This window comes from Streptopelia decaocto (genome assembly GCF_964273445.1).
Source record: "Streptopelia decaocto genome assembly, chromosome: 1".
NCBI lineage: Eukaryota > Metazoa > Chordata > Aves > Columbiformes > Columbidae > Streptopelia > Streptopelia decaocto.
In genome coordinates, this window is record NC_138663.1 from 105966102 (window position 1) to 105988288 (window position 22187).

A 22187-nucleotide genomic window follows, 5' to 3' on the forward strand; every position below is an offset into this window, starting at 1 on the left:
TTAAAAGAGGGACAGTCCATTCTGCAGAAGAATGTCTCAGGAACAGCACAAGAGGGGTTCTGAGCTTACTTTTGCTAAGCATAGATAATAAAGTACATGTAGCACACAGATCAGAGGTCACATCCAATTTTGTCCATAAATAGCAAGGGAGAGAACAGCAAGCTTTTGTGAAAAGCTAGGTACATGACAGGTTTTTGGTTACAGCAGTTCAGAAGGCTGACTGTAAATCAGAAATCTGCAATGCCACAGCTGTGTAATTTTTTTTTCTTCTATCTTCTTATTACTTCAACAAAAGCTCTGCTGAAAGGGCTTGCTTGCATGTTCTCAAGCCTGCTTTCTGAGATTGCTCTGATTGCAAACTATTCCTGGGCTCTGACATTTTTGCCCTTTTCTCTGTGATATTTTCTCAAAAGCAGTTTTCTTTCACTCTTAGTTTTGATCTTTTCTAGCCAGACAGATTCATTTCTCTTTCACCTTTCTTAAAAGAGGACAAACTTAGCATAGGTCTATAAATAGTTATTTTGATAGCTGCATTATTACAGATGTTTTCAAAAACTTGAATCGGCCCATTCTCTAGCTAGCTGCTGAAAAAAAACCCTCAAAATAGTCTTGATCCAACATTCTACTCATTGTTTTTATATTTCAAAGGCAAAACAAGAAGTAGTAAATGTAGCACATATCAAATAATACCTAAAACTAGGTCACTACAGGATATAGAAGCTACTTCTGTGAGGAATTAACCACAGGCAGGCACATTTCTAATGGGTCATTTTTAAAACTTTAAAAAGTTTGGGTTTTTTTGTACTACTCAAGGTTCATATTTCACAGGTATCCTGTAATTTGATTGAGCATGTGCATGTCTGACATCAAGGTGTGTCCCAATTGCTGCAGTGGGATGTCACCCAAAAGAATACCAAGTTACAGGTTCAGTCAGTCAAAACTGAGCAGAGCAGAGTGACAAAGGCTGGGAACTGGAAGTAAACCAAGAACCATCACCCACCAGCAACGCCGCAGTCCCTTTTCCCTTCTCATATGAAGTAATGCTTTGACAAAATAATTAACACAGGGGCTTACTGGAGCTTTCATTTTTATTCAGTGGTTTATATGATGGCTTATCGAATACACTTAAACCTAAATCCTACTTCCCTGGTTCAGTCAGGTCCCATTGATCTCAAAGGGACCATTTACCCAAAGACATGTAAAGGACACAGGCTTTATTGCTTTGCCGATCTATAAGATAGGACACTTACCTATTCTCCGAGGGATACCACAAGAATAAACTGATTAATGTATAGATCTTTGGAGATGAAACGTCAAAAGAAATTTACAAAAAAACCCCTGGTATTATTGATCTTGTGAAAGATCAGAAGAATAGAAGCACTTTGCACATTCAGTATCCAATAGCAATTGTAAAAATAAGATAATTTCTCAATTATCTTGGCTCTCTAATACATTAATTTTAATCTGTCAGCTGTTCCACACTGGATTCAAACCAATAGTTTTGGGTTTCTTTCTTGTGTGACACTTCTTGATCTATTTACTTTTTCAAATATTTTCAAGCTTTGAATTCCTTCCTTGCTTTTAATTATTGCCCAACATTTTTTTTTGCCCTTTTCTCCTTTTTAGGTCCATATTTGTTCACTATTTTTGTCCTGAACATTATATTTTGGCCTCATTATTTTGCCTTCTCAGTAAAATTTGCACCTTCAAACACTGTATTTAATTACTGAAAATCTATCCTGCCATCAATCACTGTATTTATTTAGGTTGAAATGTTATTGTCTCGTTTGAGCCTGTTTCAGTTACTTTACCATGATAAAAAGAGTTCTTAAATAAATAATGAAATAACACATAAGGAAGACAAGTGACTACCACTCACAAACCAAGATGAGAGCTGTAAAGAACTAATAACTAGAACAATACCAAGGAAAACTTGAATGTCAAGTCACTTTTAAGAAGAAAAAGGCATATAGCTAATTATTATCTAAATCACTGGCCATACTTAATTCTTTCCTCAACAGCTTTCGAAGTTAAGGTGCTATGCAGGATCACTAACTACTAATACTGTACAATACGTATTCTTATTTCTTTCCGGGTATTTTTTTGGCCATGTAGTGTGCTGGAAGGAGAAAGATTAAACTTGTAGAAGATTGTCAGGTTTGCGAGAAGAATGAATATTTGTCTACATATTCAGTCACATTAGAATTATATTTAAGTTCTAAAGTTAATTTTAAATGAAAAGATGAGTTTATACAATCTAAAGGAAGGTTTCAAATACCTGACTGCCTAAATTTAAATCCACTGACCAGCCAGATTGTTATACAACATTTGAGATGTATGAAGAAATGCATATCTTTATACAATAATACAAAGTGGTCACCAAGACGCCTTTTTAAAATTTTATTTTAAATTTCTGAGAGGAAGTTTTGAGTGTGCTGAAGCAGAACCATCTTTCTGCAATCAGTAATAAACATGGATTTAAACTCTATTTACCGTATCCTTTTATAAGGTCAAGGAGGGTATTCTAATTGGGCCACATTAAGATTAAATGCTCAGTAATACATTTCTAGAAGTGGTCGGAATCAGATTCTCTCAAGGAAGAGAGGAAGGAAAAAAGAAAAAGAAAGGATAACTACTGTGGCTCACAATCACAGAGAAACCAACCAGCAGGCTTCTTAATTCCTCCCTACAGCATCTGCTTCTTTCTCTAAAAACAGCAGTTTATATTCCTTATAGGCATGAAAACTTATTACTATAAGAAGGTTCTCTTAATTTGCACCTCTGGGAAAAAAGTCTCCATCTCTGCCTAACCTTTTATGGAAATCAGTGAATTAGTGCTACAAATTAAGACTAGGCATGTTTTTTTTCATGAAGCACTAAACATCTGTTTGTTTCACAAAGGCTTTCTCCCCTGCCCCAGATGTCTCTATGATGAGCTATAGCAAACTTTTCAATGTCTGCCTATCAAGAAGTGCTTCACTCTCAGCAACCCACTTCCCACCAATCATTTTAACTAAATATGTCTCTTGATGTATCTTTTACACTGAACTGAAAGACGCATTTGGAAGAGGATATATCAGCAACTTACAGAATAATATACATTTCTATAGCTTGAACTTTTGGAGTGCCACTAGACAATGATTTGCTCAAAACTGTAATGAAAAAAGCTGACGGCAATGATATGAAATGGTACTGACATTCTTCAGAAAATCTCCATAATTCAGAATCTGGCCATCTTACATAAGTAATATTGAAAGTCTGACAATTTGTGGCCCTATAGTGTGAACCAAGAATTGCAATTTCCCAGTTGTGTGCAAGGGGTATCCAAAATAAAAAAAATTCCCAGAATCAGACTGTTTACTAAATTTTGTCTAAGACCAAATTCGCACACAAAATCACCCTCTGTTAAAGGGCTATGCACTCAGAGCTGAAACAAAAAAGGAACACCAGCTAGTTTTTGAAGTGGAAGAAATTTCTCAGAAAGAGGATCATCAAGACTGGTTCAGAATATGTTCAGATTCAGACTAAAAAAATAAATAAAATCAGATAGAGGAAGACAACTTTAAAGATATAAGTGGGACCCACGAACAGGGTCTAGGGAAAACCAAACAAATGAACAAAAAAATAAGACAGCTATTGTAGACCATGACTACTTCAGCATACTTCTCATTTGAGCCAGACTTAGTATCCTGTTCTAAGAAAGCTGAAGACACATTTGCTTAGACTTATGACTTGCAAGCTGTGGTACGCGGACTACAGTTTTGAAGCGTCTGCAAAAGACAAGTAAGCAACTCAACTGTTAGTAAGCCCAGATATGCTATAGGTCCACAACTCTGCATGAAAAAAAAAACAAACAACAACAGAAAGCAACAAACCCACAGAGGTCTGCAAATTAGCAAAGATTAAAACCAACAGTTTAGATGACACATAGTTAAGTATATTTATGGAACGAGATGGTCATGCCAACAATAGGAAACACACGTTGTAAATGCTGCAATTTCTAGTTAGTATTCATGTTCTGTGCATTTCTTCACACTAGGCAGAGTTTTTTCAAAATCAAATAAAACAAAAGCATGTTTAAAAATAAATGTTAAATAAAATTTCACATTAATAATGAAATGTACTGTGATAATTTCAAAAGACAGAAAAAGCAGAGAAGTGTCTCTAGTCACCACTAACACAATTTTACATATATCTGTTCATCTACATCTCTCTCCATCTGTCTATGTGTAAAGCCTAACTAAAATTAACTAGATTTTATGTAACACTTCAGAGGAAGTTCCTCAAGAATCTGTCAAGAAACTCACAGTGTATTAGACCACTAATAAGAAAGACATACTTAGGCGTTGCAGGTGATGCAGATCTTCTGGACATGGCAGCAGGAGAATCAGACCTTCTTAGAGGAGATCCCATCCCAGATGATGAACCAGGTGTTGTAGGTCGCTTCTCTTTCTTCATCTTCTCAGTCTAGAAGTACAGTTCATTTTAATTTCCATAATGAGAACTAACAAATCAAAAATATATTCAATAGTTTTATTAACAAGATGGCATATAAACAGATTTCTGTAACATACATTTAAGACAGAAGTTTTTTAAACACCAGCTCACAACTGGGGTGCATAGTTTATTTTACATAGACATAAAAAAAACCCAATCATGTCTTACATGGACATAGTATACAAGTTTCAGATAGCACCACATCAGAGCCTCTCCAAGAGTTCCTGGGAGGGGTGGTGGCACTGGGTGGAGTTTTCAAAATCATCTATATGCTGCTGCAATACCTCTTAAGGCATGGTCAGTAGGGCACCCAGTCATCTCGCAGGCTCTCATCCTGCTGGGGGACTTCAACCACCCTGACATCTGCTGGGAAGTCGCATGGTGAGCCTCTGGCAATCCAAGAGACTCCTGGAGCGCTTTCAGGATAACTTCGTAAGTCAGGTAACAGACAGTCCTACCCAGGGGAGATGCAGTAAAGGACCTTGTTGGTCACCAACAAGTGAGCTAATCGGTGACATCAAGATTGGAGGCAGCCTGGGCTGCAGTGAACATGTGCTTGCGGAGTTCACAGTCCCGAGGGATGCAGGACAAGCAAAAAGTCCTGAACTTTAGGAAAGCCAACTTCCAGCTCTTCAGGGAGTCAGTCAACAGGGTGCCCTGGGAAACTACCCTCAGGGACAATGAAGCAGAACAGAGCTGGCAGATCTTTAAGGAGATTTTCCATTGAGCACAAGAGCTCTTGATCCCCAGGTGTAAGAAATTGGATAAAGGAAGGCAAGAGGCTAGCATGGCTGAGTCAAGACCTGCTGGTCACACTAAAGGGCGAGAAGGAAATGCACAGGCAGTGACAGCAGGGATGGGGATCCTGGGAAGAGTATAGGGACACTGCCTGGTTGTGGAGAGACAGGTCAGGAAGACCAAGGTGCAGCTGGAGCTGAACTTGGCAAGGGACACAAAGAATAACAAGAGGGGCTTCTACAGGTATGTCAACCAGAAAAGGAAGGTTAAAGAAAGTGTAACCCCACTGATGAGCAAGACTGGCAAACTGGTAACAAAGGACAAGGAGAAGGCCTTCTTTGCCTTACATTGTGTAGACTCAGTGAAGGTGAACGACTTGCCTTTGCTTTTCTGAAAACTACAGTGGACCAATAATGCATCTTTTAAGCAAACAGCCAGTCTTCACTGGCAAGCTCTCTTCCCACACTTCTTGCGTGGAAAATGAACTGCAAGACAGGGACTGGGAGAGTAAAGTCTCTCCCACTCTGAGGATCTGGTTCGTGACCACCTGAGGAACCTGAACATACATAAGTCTATAGGGCCTGATGAGATGCATCCCAGAGTCCTGAGGGAATATCTGAATAGTCCTCCATGATATCTGAAAAGTCATGGCAGTCAGATGAAGTCCCTGGTGACTGAATAAAAGGAAATGTTGCACTCATTTCTAGAAAGGGTAGAAAGGATGGCCCTGTGAACTACTGACCTGTCAGCCTCATGTCTGTACCTGGAAAGATCATAGAACAGATCCTCCTAGAGGCTATGTGAAGGGACAGAGAGGTGATTCAAGACAGCCAGCACGACTTCACCATGGCTAAGTTCTGCCTGACAAACCTAGTGGTCTTCTGTGACAGAGTAACTACATCAGTGAGCAAGGGAGGAACTATGCATGTCACCTGTCTGGACTTCAGTAAAGCCTTTGACACAGTCACCCACAACATACTTCTTCCTAAACTGGAGAGACATGGATTTGATGGATGGACTGTTCAGTGGATGAGCAATTGGTTGGATGGTCACATTCAGTGCATAGTCGTCAATGGCTCAATATTTGGATGGAGATCAGTGACAAGTTATGTCCCTTGTGGGTCCATAATGGGACCTGTACTGTTTAACACTAATATTTACTGCTTCATATTTAATATTTACTGTTTAATAATATTGTTTAATATCAATATCTTCAACAGTGACATAGACAGTGAGATCGAGGGCACCCTCAGCAAGTTTGTGGATGACACCACCTGAGTGGTGTGGTTGACACACCTGAGGGATGGGACGCCATCCAGAGGGACCTGGACAAGCTTGAGAAGTGGGACCAGGCAAAACTCATGAGGTTCAACAGGTCAACTGCAAGGTTCCACACCTGAGTCAGGGCAACCCCTGCTATCAATACAGGCTGGAGGATGAAGGGATTGAGAGCAGCCCTGTGGAGAAGGACTTGGGGGTGCTGGTGGATGAAAAGCTGGACATGAGCCAGCAATGTGCACTTGCAGCCCAGAAGGCAAATTGTATCTTGGGCTGCATCAAAAGAAACGTGACCAGCAGGTCGAGGGAGGTGATTCTGCCCTCCTCTACTCTGGTCTGGTGAGGCCCCACCTGGAGTACTGTGTCCAGCTCTGGGGCCCCCAATGTAAGAAGGACACGGACCTGTTGGAGTGAGTCCAGAGGAGGCCACAAAGATCATCAGAGGGCTGGAACAGCCCTGCTGTGAGGAAAGGCTGAGAGAGTTGGGGTTGTTCAGCCTGCAGAAGTGAGGGTGCCAGGGAGACCTTATTGCGGCCTTTCAGTACTTTAAAGAGCCCTTTAAGAAAGATGAGGACAGACTTTTTAGTAGGGCCTACAGTGACAGGACAAGGAGTAATTTTTTTTTTTTTTTTTTTACAAGTTTTTGCAATGAGGGTGGCGAAACATGGGCCCAGGTTGCCCAGAGAGGTGGTAGATGCCCCATCCCTGGAGACATTCCAGGCCACGCTGGATGGGGCTCTGAGCAACCTGATCTGGTTGAAGATGTCCCTGCTCATTGCAGGGGGTTGGACTAAGCGACCTCTCAAGGTCTCTTCCAACTCAATCCATTCAGTGATTCCATAATCTTGGAGCAATGCTGCTGGGTGTAACACTGTGTATCACACCTAAGAAAGACACTACACAAATCTTCAGTTTGCAGCTTGGGTCCTCTCACTTGCATCTAATTTAGACGGCATGAATGCTCCCACTATTAACTATTACAAGGCACATGAGCTTATATGAATTTTACAGCCCTAGCATAATTTTTTTAAAACATGCCGTACATTGTGTAGACTCAGTGAAGATGAACGACTTGCCTTTGCTTTTCTGAAAACTACAGTGGATCAATAATGCATTTTTTAAGCAAACAGCATTAAAAATGACCACAGAAAGAATCAAGCAATTGGTATAAAAGAGGCATTGTTAATACACTTGGCAAGTTTCCAAAATATGTAACCAGCAAGACTGGATAGTCATATTCATTAGAGAGATCCTATTTGTCATCCTCATTGCCAGAAGTTACAGGCAAGTTCAAAAACATAAACCAGTGCCAAAAATCTCAGTTCCCAGAAAATAAAGGTGTTGCTATTCCAAGCACCAGAGCTCAACACCAATACTCAGGAGGAGGAAGATATTAAAATGCTGCTAAACAGGAGCACGAAAGCAACAGATGCATGCAAGGCTTCCTTTCTTACTGTTGTTTCTTACAACAGGGACAGCAATTCATTTTTATGAATGTAAGCAGAAAGATAACAACCAGAAGCCACATTAGTTTACCCAGAAGTGAAATAAAAAACATTGCAAACCCACCTGAGTAACTTCAGCTGCAGCCGCCCCTTTCATGGCATCAGGAGCGGAGGGTGAAGTTGCCTTCTTTCTGTCAGTGCTTCGGGTGGGGGAAGGCTTGTAGGGAGATTTAAGAGGACTAGCTGGTGCTACACGAGGACAGATATGGAATACTAAAGAGTTATAGTACAATAGCAAGAGCAAAAAGGGAGCACAGACAGAGGAAGTAAAGGAGAGGAGAAAATAGCATACTTTTATGTTATAATGTTCAAAGGTAAGTTTTCAGCATTTTTTTAAAAGGTGTTTCAAAAGATCATCACTTTACATAAAATATTCAACGTGGTCCCACGTTTACTAAAAATGCCTCAACTGAAAGTAACATTTTATAGGATTCCTTTTTTTAATTATCTCTAAAATATCGCTCTCTTACTCATATACCTTTGAATCACTTGACTATAACTGTGATTCTTTTATCTTCTGAAAGGTCCAGCTTCCTTTGCATATGATAAAAAGAGTAATCAAACAATTCTAGTTGGGTAACTTCTGAACAAATACTGCAAAACAGGAAAGGTGACAGAAGCACAGGTGTTGTGTTTTGTTTTTTTTGTAAAGACTAAACATGGGAAAGGCTCCTAAATATCTTAATTGCTTTTCAAAATAATACTTAATTTAAAAACAAAACACAACAGAAAAATGAACCTAAATCAAAACTAAATGCTGCTGCAGGTATTTCAGTTATTGCTATTTGTGGTAGACATCAATTTGAGTGCAACATATACAACTCTTTCTGGGTAGTTTTTCTTTATTTGCAATATGAACAGAACATTTTTAAATGGGCTGGTTTACTCCTGCTTTTGTTCATATTGCGTTCTGAGATGAAACTTTCACATACATATAGAACAATCAACAGAGCATATGCTTTATTCATAAGACAGACACTAATTGTAACCATGTGACAGTGTGCATCCAGTCTTACTCAACTGAAGTCAAGAAGGATATTGGCTTTGGAAAAGCAGTAATTACCCTTAAATATAAAGGAATTTACATTTTCAGGTAGTCCTATAGACTTTTTTATTAAGCCTTTTTGTATGCTTTTAGATTTAACTGAACCTGTGTATTCTTTGACTGACTTGCCGGCAAGCTGGCAAAAATTCACCGATTAAGAAAAATATTCAGAAACTTAAGTGCTGCTTACATATTTTCACTTCAACTGCAAAAAAAAAAAAAGAAATTATATGTGTCCAGTAACAAGCGTTTGCCTGAATATCTTGACTTGGAGTGACATTAATAATGCATTGCCCTACAGAAAGAGTCTTAAAGTGAGGCTTCTCATTTCTAAGCTTACAGAAAATGCAGGAGCAGAGCAATTTTGACTCAAATGAAATTACATGAGGCACAGCATGAGCTCCTGAAAAGGAAGAACCCTCTTCGCTGTTCAGGAAGCTACTTCTACAGAGGGGAGGTCTCCCTCAAGCCTTTTGGTGGCAATTACTGACAAAACTGTCAACAGCCACTCTGAGCAGTGACACCATTTGCAACCTGTGCTACAGCCCAGTTGCCTCGTGAGCCGATGACAGGAGCCAGTGGCTGGTTGAGAGATCTGTTCCCTAAATCATTGCTCCTGTTTCAGCTCAGGGGAAAAAAAAGCAGTTTGCAGGCCAAATTGTATCGTCGTCAGACTTGCCAGCATGCTACTTTAAAGACACTCCAATGAACAGAGAAATAAAGCTGGGAGTTTACAAACAAAACAAGTAGGGAAGGACAAACTAAGTCTGTATTGATTTCTTCAATATCAAATACAACACGGAAAACAGCATCTGGAGGTGGTCCCAGCAATTCACCTCAAAATTCTAAGCAGATCTAATTTTGAGTTGGCTTTTTTCAGTCTTAGCAGTAGTTGATCCCTGAGCAGTAAATAAACTGAGAATTTTCTCATGGGCCAGATACCATATGACAAAATTTCTGCTTCCAACAGGTTCTGCTTTTAATGTAGAAACAAGTCAAGTAATTTCAGAGCCATTCAACGTCAATGTCCCTACACACTGCAACAAAGAAGAAACCCACAAAGAATTAATTTTTAAATAGCTTTTTATTAAAAGCACAGATGTAGGACCTAAGCCTATTTCAACGATGGTGTATGAAAATACTCATCATAGAGATGATCAGTCTTTTACCATCTAACTAGTTTTATCCTGGAAAAAATGTTTCCTCTTGCAGACAGGCACTTGCCTGTGGGGTTTGAGGTGGGGTTTTTTTTGTTGTTTTTAATAAAAGTGGCTGTTAAACTTCTGTCCTTGTTTTGGCAAACACTATGACCAGGCAAAGCTTTGAGGTAGGAACTACTGTGGAAATCAGGCACTTGCCTAAATAATAGCAGGACTGGAAACATCAGTTTTGTAGATGTTCGCAAAATAAGGGTTTTATTAGACTTCCATTTACAGATAGGAACAGTAACTAGCATCCCTAATTTTTAGTTTCTTAAAGATCAATAATTTCTGGAACTGCCACCCTCCTATCACTGTCTCTCTTTCTGTAGGTACTTATTTTATATATACATACATATACATATATATAAAATAGACAGACAGTGACAGAATTAAAGGCAAAAAGTAATTTAACAGCAAAGAACTGGAACCTTGGTAAAAATAATTAAGGCTCAAATGGTGCACTGGGATTTTTGTTCTACATACTATTTGGGTATGAAAGGGGATGACATTCATGTATCAAACAGAGCTTCTGAGAGGTGTCACACACTGGTCTAAAAAACTGTTTCTTAAATGAATATATTCAGTTTTTCATTGGCTTAGGTCTTAGTGATTTTGTTAATTCTTTTTTTAACTATGTTCTTTTTAAAAAGTCATTGAGAACAAGACGGACAGGATGATGTGTTTTTTCAAGCTTTGAAATACACAATCATGAACAACTTAGTTCATAGTTGATTTTGTGCTATCGTGCAAATTGTCATTCGGTTCATAGTACTGCATTCCTTTCAGTAGCTACTCAAATGCAACCAAAACCATACCCTGACAGTTTCTAAGTGAGTAATTCACGTTTTTTACCTGGATTATCGTACTGCTCAGAAAGCATTAATGTACTTCTGCTTCTGGCTAAAGATGACTGTGTGGGAGTCAGCAGTCGAGAAACAATAAAGTTTTCCATTGGACTAAGATGCATGCGGTGAGCTGAAGGATGGGAGCAAATAAAATAAAATTTAAAATGCAAAGAAATAAAACAATGTTACATTAAAATAACCGAAACAAAATAATGAAATGATTAAATGAAATGAAAAAAATCCTGAAGTGTTTGAGATTTAAAATATTTACAGAAAATTTTTATTCTCTCTGAAAAAAAGGTTTCTAGTTTCTCCATCTCTTCAAAGTACTTTCCCACCTGTACAATAAATATGGTAAGGTTAAGACCATATTGCATTTTGCTCTATCACGTTCCATTCCGCAAAATCGTTGCTTTCATGATTCAGCATGAAAAAGGTTTGCCTTTTTCCCCAGTAGACAAGGCGAAATGTCAGTGTAACAGTGCTGCTACTCACTAATGTGCCAAACATACTTGGACCGCATTTAAAATATGCAGTCTCACCCCATTATATAAGTCTTATTTATACAACATGCCTGCATTCCTCCCTACTCCACAAATATAAGCGTCAACTACATAAGACAGATATTTATAGATGTTCCTATTAACATGCACATATACATAGCCATCTATATCATAAAACCCTCAAAGCTACTGATGAGATTTCATTAAGCAATTCATAAATGAAAGCAGATTTACCTTCTCTTTTCATTCAAAAAATAAGCCTTCAATATCACTTATTTCAGTTGATATATTTTTCTCATTAGTTAAAAAAGAAAGAAAAAAGAGGCAGAGGAAGAAAAAAAAAGACACAAAACAAACAAAAAAATCTAAAGAGTTCACAGTGGGATAAACCCTTCAGTCCTCTCTGTAGCGTTTAGTAACCACTAATCCTGCAAGATGATCATCTTTTGCTGAGCCTCTCATGGATCAGAGTTTCAAATCAAATTAAAGGGCTCTACAACTCTAGTCACCAGATTGAAGTCTCCCAGGTGGCTCACTGGACGTACTTCTGCCCACGGTACATCCCATGTCTATTGTGGAGCCACATGTTTGGTTTGCTTGTTTTTCATTATTTGGCTAGAAGATCACAAGCTGTACAGTTGGACGAAATTGCTGCAGACACAGCATGTACTTACAGCCCTGTTTGCTGGAGGACTGAAAATTGAAAAAGAAGCAGTGAAAGACCGCAGAGCATTTGTTGCTGGCCTAGGATTTCCAGCATGGCAGCACAGTCTTTGACACAGGCTGCAGGACTATTCTATGATACCAACTTACAAACCCTCAAATGTTTGAGCTCTTTTGAATAACAGACATAAGCGAATTACATAGCTATACGGACAAGAAGTGCTTTAAGCAGAAGGAGAATTTATGCTGGTAGGAGGCCAGCATGTTCACTTGCCTCTGTCGGGGGAATGTGTTATTGCCGCTGTGGAGGAGGAGAGGCGCTTACTGATGGGCGATTCCATTTGCTTTGGCAGATTCATTGTAGAAGCTGAAAGTTTGTCACATGCTGCAGAGAGACGCATTGAATATATTTGTATTCACGTCACACTGTTGATAAACTCCCCAAATTAACCTCGCATTTGTACTCATGGCCCTTGTCACTGACCACAGAACTGAGTAAGGCACGAGACAAGCTCCTTCTGACTGCTGGAGGACCAGCATTTTATAAGATGTGCTTTGGGATGCGACTTTTCTGCTTGTGAATTTAACATTTCCATTTTACGACAGCCTATCTTTCATACTGCCACAGGCAAATAATTATACATCAGGTCTGAATTAATGAAGTCACTCTGATACAAGTTATTCAGTACCAGCACAAGCAGAAAGTTACCTAAAGAAAATGAATTGTGCACATGAGAACTCTGAGCTCCTCACCTCCACTCCCCCTCCCCTTTACTTTCAGTCTGGTAGAGCTGGAGTAGACCTCAGGTATTATTCCAATACAAAAATGAATTAACCAACATTTGCGTGTTTGTAAAATGAGAACTCACTGTTTTAATGACTGATCTGGCACCAGTGATTTGGCTTTACATTTTTGTGGTTGAGAATAGTAAAAAAAAAAAAAAAAAAGCTTTTTGTTACTACCAAGTGCTTTCATTTTTCTTCCGAAATATTGTTTGAGCACAATACCTATTAATATTTCCTACCTTGCCATTTATTCAACTGAATGACAGAAAAACGTTATTCAAGTATTACCAAAGTGTATTACTATGTGATCACTGCACGATGATCAGTAGCTAAAAGCATGGATACTTTGTCCTTTATAGTTGAATACTATTATTTTCATAGCGAAAATAGTTTCAGCTATAGACCTATATATGGCCCTAATTCTGCAGCCCCTAAGTTACTGCATTCCCTATTACATACATTTAAATGTTGCCTCAGTGGGGTCTGCAAGATTTGCCTCCATCTACTACAGTAAACAATACAATTCTCTACATTTGCTTTTTAAAAAAGTAGGAATACTGCTGGTATGCCACTAAAACATCAGTTCTGCACCCAAGTCTCTTGGTACATGAGCAACAATTAGTACAAAAATCTGAATCTGTTTGCACAAAAGTAATAGTTCTGCGAGATGGTGGGCAGAACAACATTTACTGTGAATTCTCCAGTAGTAATATCCAAGCCCAGCTTCTCCTTTGTGGGGAGAGAAGGAACCTAGTTCTTGAAAGCACAAGCTATGTTTTCAAAATGCCAAGTACCTTTGCAATCAAAATTAGAAATCTTATATGCAATCCATTTTTAATTTTGGAGTACTCATCTACTTCACTGTCCTTTTACATGAATAATAAAGAGAACTGAAGAATATTAAAAAAAAACAAAACAAAACAAAACACAGTTGTCTAAATAAAGTCAACTACTTGAGTTTGTTACAAATATCTTGGCCAAAATCCACTTCAATAGGCTGAAAATATAGCATGGCTATTTATACTAAATTTGCTTAAAATACTGCAGAAATAGGCCCTTAAGGTAAAAAAGAGGACCGTTTTGATGAAATATGGTCTCCATAATACATTTTCTCTTACTGTGCAACTAAATTATTTTCAACAGCACCTGCACATGCCCATTAGAACTGTCAAATATATGTGTAATTATATTTACACACACACAAACACAGAGCACCCACAGAATTTAACAGAGATGAGAATCTGAGCAGTAGAATCCTACAGTTAGTGAAGAACACATGAAATGCCTCTACAGTGCTATAATGTGAGGCATGCACTGCTCCACCATGGCAAAATTAAAAGGAAATTATAAAGACATTTGGTCCACATCACTAAAGTTAATGCCGTAGAGTACCAGACTGAAATAATAAGAAAACAGTGGTTAGGAAAGACAAGATCAGTGGATGGATTACAGTGATTAGAACAGTTATAAATGAGACACGATGGTGCTGTGATTCTCTGAAATACCATTGAAGGAATCAGCAGGAGCGGTAGAGGTCACAGGGTCTGGAGGAAGGGTGTTGGCAGCTAAACCTAGAACAGGGGGTGGGGTATTTTCTGATTCACCTACACAGCAGAGAAATCAGAGCAAAAAGAGGTGAAAGAAATTACTGAATATGTTGGGGGAGCTGGAATTAAGCATAAACTGCATCACAAAGACAAACTGGTTTCTTTCTCAAAGTACAGACGACTTCTTTTATTATCATATATATATTTAATTTCCTGGCTTTTCTGATGGCATACCATCAAAAGTATGATGTTAAACAGAGTTTGCCCTTTTAGAGTTAAGTATATTTATACACTGTTTAAAAGAGAGTAACTGTCATCTTTCATCATCACCCAAACATGGATATTTTTCCCTATAACATGTTTATTCAAACCTGACAAATTTAAATAAATTACATGATTTAAAACACAAAACATGCATCTTTTTGAAATATAAAAGCAGTACATGACTGATTATGTAATAAAAATAATTTTTCTGAAGCCAAATCAAAAATACCAGCAACAAAAAGTATGTGGGGGGAAAAAAACAAACTATTTTAACTGCACATGCTGCATAGTCATCTAGAAATTCCCATCAGGTTTTCAGAAGTGCCAAACAAAACCAGATCATCTTTTGCAAGGCTTAGACAGCTCTCAGTCCTTTGGTGAATATTAAATTTGCTAACTGTGTGCGTGAGAAGACAATGCGGAGGAAGAGAATAAGGGAGAGAGAGCATAAATTTTCATTTTAGCACTCAGCATCCTCCAAGCAGATTCTGGTTACTCTAGTAAAATGATCTGCAATCCTAAAGTTAGGAGTGCCCTTTCTCCCCAGAAGGTATAAGTGAGAAGAAGCCTGGCAGACAATTACAAAGCATTTATTCACGTCCCAAGGCAGTACCACCCTAACTATAAAATGCATCAGCCTTACCATCTCCACAACCTCATGCATTTTGCACTTCAAGATCTGCAATGCAGGCAGCCCGTTTCACTCACCATCTCTCCCTCCTGAGCCTGCAGCCAGTGCTCCTCCCCACGACCATCGCTTCTGCTTCTGCTCCAGCTGCTGGCTGCGTTCAAGGGACCGACGCATCATGGCTTCTAAACGTTCCTGGTTATTTTGGTACAAAAACACAAACCAAACCTGAATCAGTTGGTTGAGTGCTTTTTTTTTCCTCATTCTGAAACCCATACTAAAAATAGACAGTTCCCCTGTTGCTTCACATGAGATGATTACAGGAGCTTGTTTGCAATAAAAGAAAAAGGACTGAATAAAGAAAGTATCAGAACGCAAACCTACCTCCAGATATGTGTATCCTTTGTCTGCAAGCCACTGAGGTCACTACAGAGGCCTAAGTAAATAACACAGGTTGCATCACTGCCTAGCATCTGCTCCTGCTGGTGCGGTTGCTGCTGTGCTCTGGACTTAATTTGTATAAGAATAATGCTCGACAAGCATTAACTCCTTCTTGTCTATGCAGACCTCAGGTTTTCCTTCCATCCCCTTCTGAGCACAGCTAAAGTGCTGCAATGCCAGTTGCTCCTCCTAGCCACGCAGATAAATGATCACTTCAAATCCAAAATAGGTTACTTTGCAGGATGCCCCATTTATTTATTTATCTTTACAAGAACTCCCTCCTTTATCCCACTGTGCTCTTTACAGTCCAGGCATTGAAGAGCTTCTGTTTTTTTTTTCTCTTGTGTGTTTTTTTTTTTTTTTTAGTGTATGCCCAGACTGTGCTGTTCTGAGATTTTTTTTTTCCATTCCACCCCCACGTTCTCCTCCATGGCTTGATGAGTTAGGGTTTTCAGATGGGGAAGAACAAGGATGTTTCTTTCCCCCCTCCCCACCCCAATCGTGCTCTACCTTTCACTTACAGCTACACATGCTTGTCTTGTTCCTTCTCCACCACCTCCTAAATCTCACTCAAAGACCTCCACTCAGTTTTGTTTCCACCTCCTTCCTCTGCTACTTTATTGCTGTAGTTTATTGGTTTATTGCTGTGGCAATGACCTCTGCACCTTTTCTTTTCCATCTTTCAAGCAGACAAAACCTGGTTCTTCCCCACCCACCATTCCATCATCTACCACCTTCTTCTTTTCCTACTCCCAGTACCTCATTCCCATCTGGCAGCCTCCTCACCCTCACATTTCAGCAGGCCAAGCCCTACTGGGAAGATGAGCCTACTCTTCCTGCCCCAATGGCTTTTAGCCCTTTGAGCTTATTAGTATTTTTGGTCCTATGACTTACTACCTTTGCTGCATCCTTTTGGTCTAATATAAAACTCCTACTCCATCTACTTCTGACTCTCGATCCTGCAGTTTTCTGCAATTACATCATATCTCCTTCAATTTCTACCAATCCTCTGGTCTGTGTCTAATATCTCTTGATAGATCAACTGCATGGAAAGCCTCTCCTGCATCTCTTGGCCAGATCACTTTCTCTCACTGATTCATGACTTTGTTCAGTCTCTGTTCAAGCAGGTCTCCTTCAGTCTCTGCACTGATGTTGAGCCTATTGTCTCTCAGGTAGCTCCTTCAGCAGATCAGACCCTAACATCAGGCACCTCCAGTCACTACCATGCCTGGAACTTCTACACATGTACCAGTAAACTTTGCATTACCTTCCTGGGGCTCTGCCTATGGTGACTGGCTTTCTACAAAACCAGATGCCCTCTCATCATCTTCTGGTTATCTGCAATATACTTTTATCTCTTTCACGTCTTGGAAGAATCTCTTTTACCTCCATGACTTTGGGTAATTTACTTTGAACCTAATTTTTTCCACCTCATCTAACCCTGCTATTATCCATCATTTTCAACAGCAAGCCACTACCATTTGTCTTTAAGCGCTCCTCTCTTAATTTTATTAGAAACCACTTGTACCACAAAGAATTCCATTATATTACCCTCTAAACAAAGAGTAAAAAAAGGTAATTCTTGCATATCCTTCCTATCCCTCCCAGCTGTCCCGTCCCTGTTACCTTTTGGCCAGGTGACCCACCCTATTGCTACAATTTCTGCTGCCATGTCCATGAAGATGATCTTTTGGTCATGCATTTTGAGCTCTCACTTCACTTTTGTCTCCCTTCTACATCTTTAGCTCACAGTCTATCAGACAACATCATGCAAAGACCACTGAAAGCCGGCAGCTGCTTCCCCGCCCTTCCTCCCCCTTTTCTTCCCCCTTCCCTCTAGGCAGTGCCATCAGTGTCCAGCCAGGCATGCAAATGCTCTCTCTGCCTTTCCTCCTTTTTCTCCCTACAGAGCAAACACACGATGCATCACAAAGCTCAAGCACAACCTCTTCTGCAACAGCACAGAAAAACTCTACCACTTCTTGTCTATACTTCGGGCAAGAAAAGAAAGCTCCAGACTCTGGAACCCAAAGTCACTACCCTCTGATTTAGTTTGCTACAGTCTTTCTTCTCTTGCAACTTGATGTAATTTTCACGTTTAAAACCTGTGTGTGCTGGCTTTGCATTTCAAGTTTGCACTTTTTGCTTTTAACTTCCCACCTCCTAAAATTAATTTAATTCTGTTTGAGTATCTTTTCTGTACTTACTCTTTCCAAGCCTCGCCTCCTATTTCATCACCAGTTCTCCTCTGCAGTCTGCTTCATTTTATTATTTTCTTCTACTATGCATCCTTCCCCAATATACCTTGCTACCCACACTCTTTACAAAGGAATATCACCCTCCCATTTCTTCCTCAATGAAGCATACACTTACATAGAAGCTTGCTTTCTTTCCTTCCATATCTAATGAATATTGTTAGCCATTAATCAAAACAGATAAGATGAAAGAAGTCAATTTTCAATTATCCAGGTGATTTATGTTTGCCCCCCCCCCCCCCCCCTTTCTTTTTAAATGCTGCTTGGAGCAAGGACCAGCAATATTCTGTAGTTTGCAAACCACCTTATACTACCTACTACAAAAGCACTGTTTTAAGAAGAAAAAGCATGATAAAATAGATTAAAGAAATTAAAAGATTCTCCACGTATATTTGAAAGCCCACACTACCTACAATCTGAGGTTGAAATCTTCAATTACATGATGTGGAGAGGATGATTCCTTTTCATTTGCAAAGAGTCTTTCATTAAAGCACTATAGAACATAATTATTAAACCTCATGAAACCCTGCAGATATTGCTCAGATATGAAGGCCTCTTTCCACAAAGAAAGGATTGCTATTTAAAAAACATTAAGTTAGCACAAAACTAAAAAGCCAAAGAAAACAATAAGACACAAGGAAACATAGCGTAAACAACTCATACATTAATAATTTAGCCTGTGATGAAAACTAAACAGCAAGATGAAGCATTCCTGCATCACCAAACAACATGCAAAACCATTCAGTCTATGTTACAGATTAAGTACCTTCTCAAAAACATATCCTCATTTAGGAAGTCTTAACAGCTACAGAGAGAAGAAATAATCTCTGCACTAAAGATAGAATGAGCTTCCTCAAAAAAAAACTGTAATGTACAAGCTTTGCATGTAGGTTAAATTAAGAATGAATACAACCATAAACTGAGAGCCATCTACCACTAATATCTAAAATATGCATGTTACTTTCCAAAATCCAGTTATTCATTCAGTTTTTCCTCAGACTAAGCACTGCCTGAATTAAAAAAAACACAAACCAAAACCAAACAAACCCAAAGGCCAATGAGAATACAAGTAATTTGACTGAAGTGCTTTACTTTTCTTTATATAAAACATGACATAGATGTGAAAACAAGCAAAAAACTCATTTTACAGGTATTATGATGTAAAATAATTTGTGCAAATAATTCTGAAACAATCTACACTATACCTATAATACAAACACCTAACAGAGCCCAAAAAGCCTCTTTCTCTTCACTTTGTATGTTCATCAGCACTGTATGTAAGTAACTCACTGTTCCCTGATGTTATCAGTTGGCTTCATCTTTTGAGTGGCTCTTCCACATAGCAACAGAAGAGTTCTGTTATTTTCTATTTAAAGAATGCAAAAGCAATACAGTTTCTTAAAAATTAACTACCCTCCTGAATAGAATTCATTTCTATTCTCAACCAATTACAATTATGGGTGTGTAGAAAGGGAAGACTTATTAAGGGTGTGTGCACCAAAGAACACCGGACAAATGCAGGCTCTGCATTATGGTGCACAGGGAGCTGCTGCAGCAGCCAGTAACAGCAGGGGGAGCAGAGGATGGTCAGTGTTTGAAAAAGGACTAAATTTTGCTCGTGTCCATCACACGAAAAATTGAGAGACTGCTTGCCTAGGAGTCTCAAACAGTTTGGAGCAAAATTTTTGTATTACTTGTGCAACTGAATTCCAGTCAGAATTTGAATTTCCAAAATGTGTTTGGAAAGCAGTTACTATTTCCATATATCATGACTGAAAAAGTAATTAACTTTGAATTGTAATATAGTAATTAACACTATAGCACCCTGAGAGTTTTTCACTCTCTTGTGTTTAAGTGCATACTTTTTACAAATGTTAACAAATAGTTCATGTGCACCAAAACAATCTCTCCAGTGCTGCAGGATATTCTTTTCCATTTAGCAGTTGTTACATCCATCTTTCAAGTTTGAGTGCTGGATTAGATTTTATGCTGTCTACCAGTAGTGGTTCATTTAAACATTAATATATTGGTAGGATCAGTACTAATTTTATCAAATTTCTTTTAAAAGAAATCTGATGGTTTTATTAAAAATGGATATTTGACTAGATGGATGTTCCTGCTTTTATTCATAGTAGTATCCTTGACCTGGCTCATACAGGTGATGCTCATGTTGTCTCATGGAATACAAGCGCTTAAGAACACAGCTTCTACAGAGACTTGCCAATACCCTGTGCACAGCTAGACATTTACTTGCAATGTACTTCCACGTTGCATGGAAGCTCAAGATAGAGAAAGGGAAAAAATTATTTTAACTGAACGAGGATTGGCTTTGTTTTTATCAAGTCCTAAAGCTACTGGCTACTTACTGTAAAAGGCAAGTGTTAAATAGCTCCTGTTGAACAACAACGTGTCTTTACTCAAGTCTCAGGGACTGCTTATTATTAAAGGAAGAAGGCAGCTTTAAAGGTAATATGGAGGGCAGGGTGGTGCTATTGAAGGAAGACCTCTACAGATAAGAAAGGTGCAGTCAATGCACGCAGGATGATTTTCAGACAAATTTATTTGGTTCCTGTCTTAGGAATTCCTGTGCTCTGCAACAAGCTCCAGCTGCCCCAGAGAACTCTGCCAGAACACCTCCATTCCCATCAACACAGACTGTCACAATCACCACCTCTTACCTGGCACTGTAGAGGGGAAAAGGTAAGTAAAATAAACTGAACTTTAGCCACCTCCTCTTTGAGAAGTCCTTTGCATGCAAAACAGCCAAGCAGAGGATGCCTGGATGAACAAGCCCCACAGTTTAAGAGCGATTAATCTCTCTAAAACTCTTACAGATGCAGCATTTTCGAGAGAGAGACTTATATAACCCGTTCCTATCACAAATATGCACTGCCTTCTGCAGTGGTAAAAAGCAAAGAAAAAAAAACTTAAGGAAGATATAAAAGATAACCAATAAGGCAGAAAGCAAGGAAGAAAATCTGTCTACTTGGTACTTCAGACACCTGATGAGCAGGTAAAATGAGTGCTCCAGTCCCCATCCAGTGTAAGCCAGTGTTAAAAGGAGAAACACTGAGGACACGCTGCAATACACTGACTCACAGGCTAGGGCACCCCCTCGCCCCAAACACACATGTGGGAAATGCAGGTTCAAAGCTCTTCCAGTAAAGAAGGCCTCAAATGTCCAGAATGACTCAGGAGCAGTGAGCAACCCGCAATGCCCAGGGAGCTGCAACTTCATCACCATCCTTACTCAGACCTCCACTGCTACTACACATATGGGGTTTGAGTTCATCAGAAGAGCTGGGGAGGTGGGATGTGGCAGATCCTTTAGTAGAATTCAAGTGGAATTCAAGAAATGCAGGGATGACAATTAACCATGAAGGGAAGCCAGGAGGTGATGGTGTCTTCTTTTCCCAATTTCCTTCTTCACTCATCCTCCCCTGCTCTACAAATTATTCCCCTGTGCACCCTCTCCTCTTTCAGAGGCTCCTGTATTTTTCTTCCCACCAGGTCTAATTCATCCCCAAACAAGCATCCTCTCCTGTCCTCCTGCCTACGTACCTTCCCTCAGGTTCCTCAGCCTGGGGGGAGGGAGGAAAGGAAAGGGAAATGAGCCAGCCTTAGGCCTGCCTTGGCTGTCAAAAGGTTTTGGGCAGTTTAAACTTGAAGGACCAGCTCAGTGAGCAGAGCTAGGAGTGGTATTTGTATTATGACCAAACACTCAGAGGCAGCAAGCCATTAGAGAAGTCTTCCACCACATGTACAGGGTGTTGGGGAGCTGTAACAGGCTTGCTGATGCTTGGGAGAAACATTGCTGTGTGCTCAGCCTCTTCTCGTGTCCATCTCTGGGCAAGTGCAGGAGGCCATGAGAGGAGATTGGTCCCTACTGAACAGACTTTTGGGTCTGACCTGGCTCAGCCTCTCTTACGTCTGCCGACCCTGTTCTGATCTCTCCAGCACAGGCAAACCATGCAAGCAGGGAAAGTAGGC

At 39.5% G+C, this 22187-nt stretch overlaps 2 protein-coding genes across 2 annotated transcripts in view; one reads left to right on the forward strand and one right to left on the reverse strand.

Moving 5' to 3' along the window:
- MAP7D2 (MAP7 domain containing 2) overlaps positions 1–22187 on the reverse strand; it is a gene marked incomplete at its 5' end in the record, with an annotated part of 87514 nt that overhangs the window by 12561 nt on the left and 52766 nt on the right. The window contains 6 exons of the mRNA XM_082057246.1: positions 4340–4467; positions 8083–8231; positions 11118–11240; positions 12551–12661; positions 14568–14666; positions 15582–15696. Of these exons, the coding sequence (XP_081913372.1) occupies positions 4340–4467; positions 8083–8231; positions 11118–11240; positions 12551–12661; positions 14568–14666; positions 15582–15696 (725 nt within the window). The remainder of the gene's footprint in view (positions 1–4339; positions 4468–8082; positions 8232–11117; positions 11241–12550; positions 12662–14567; positions 14667–15581; positions 15697–22187) is intronic.
- LOC309441946 (uncharacterized protein) overlaps positions 4869–22187 on the forward strand; it is a 555153-nt gene continuing 537834 nt past the window's right edge. The window contains exon 1 of the mRNA XM_082057257.1: positions 4869–4938. The gene's annotated coding sequence lies outside the window, so the exon portion shown is untranslated. The remainder of the gene's footprint in view (positions 4939–22187) is intronic.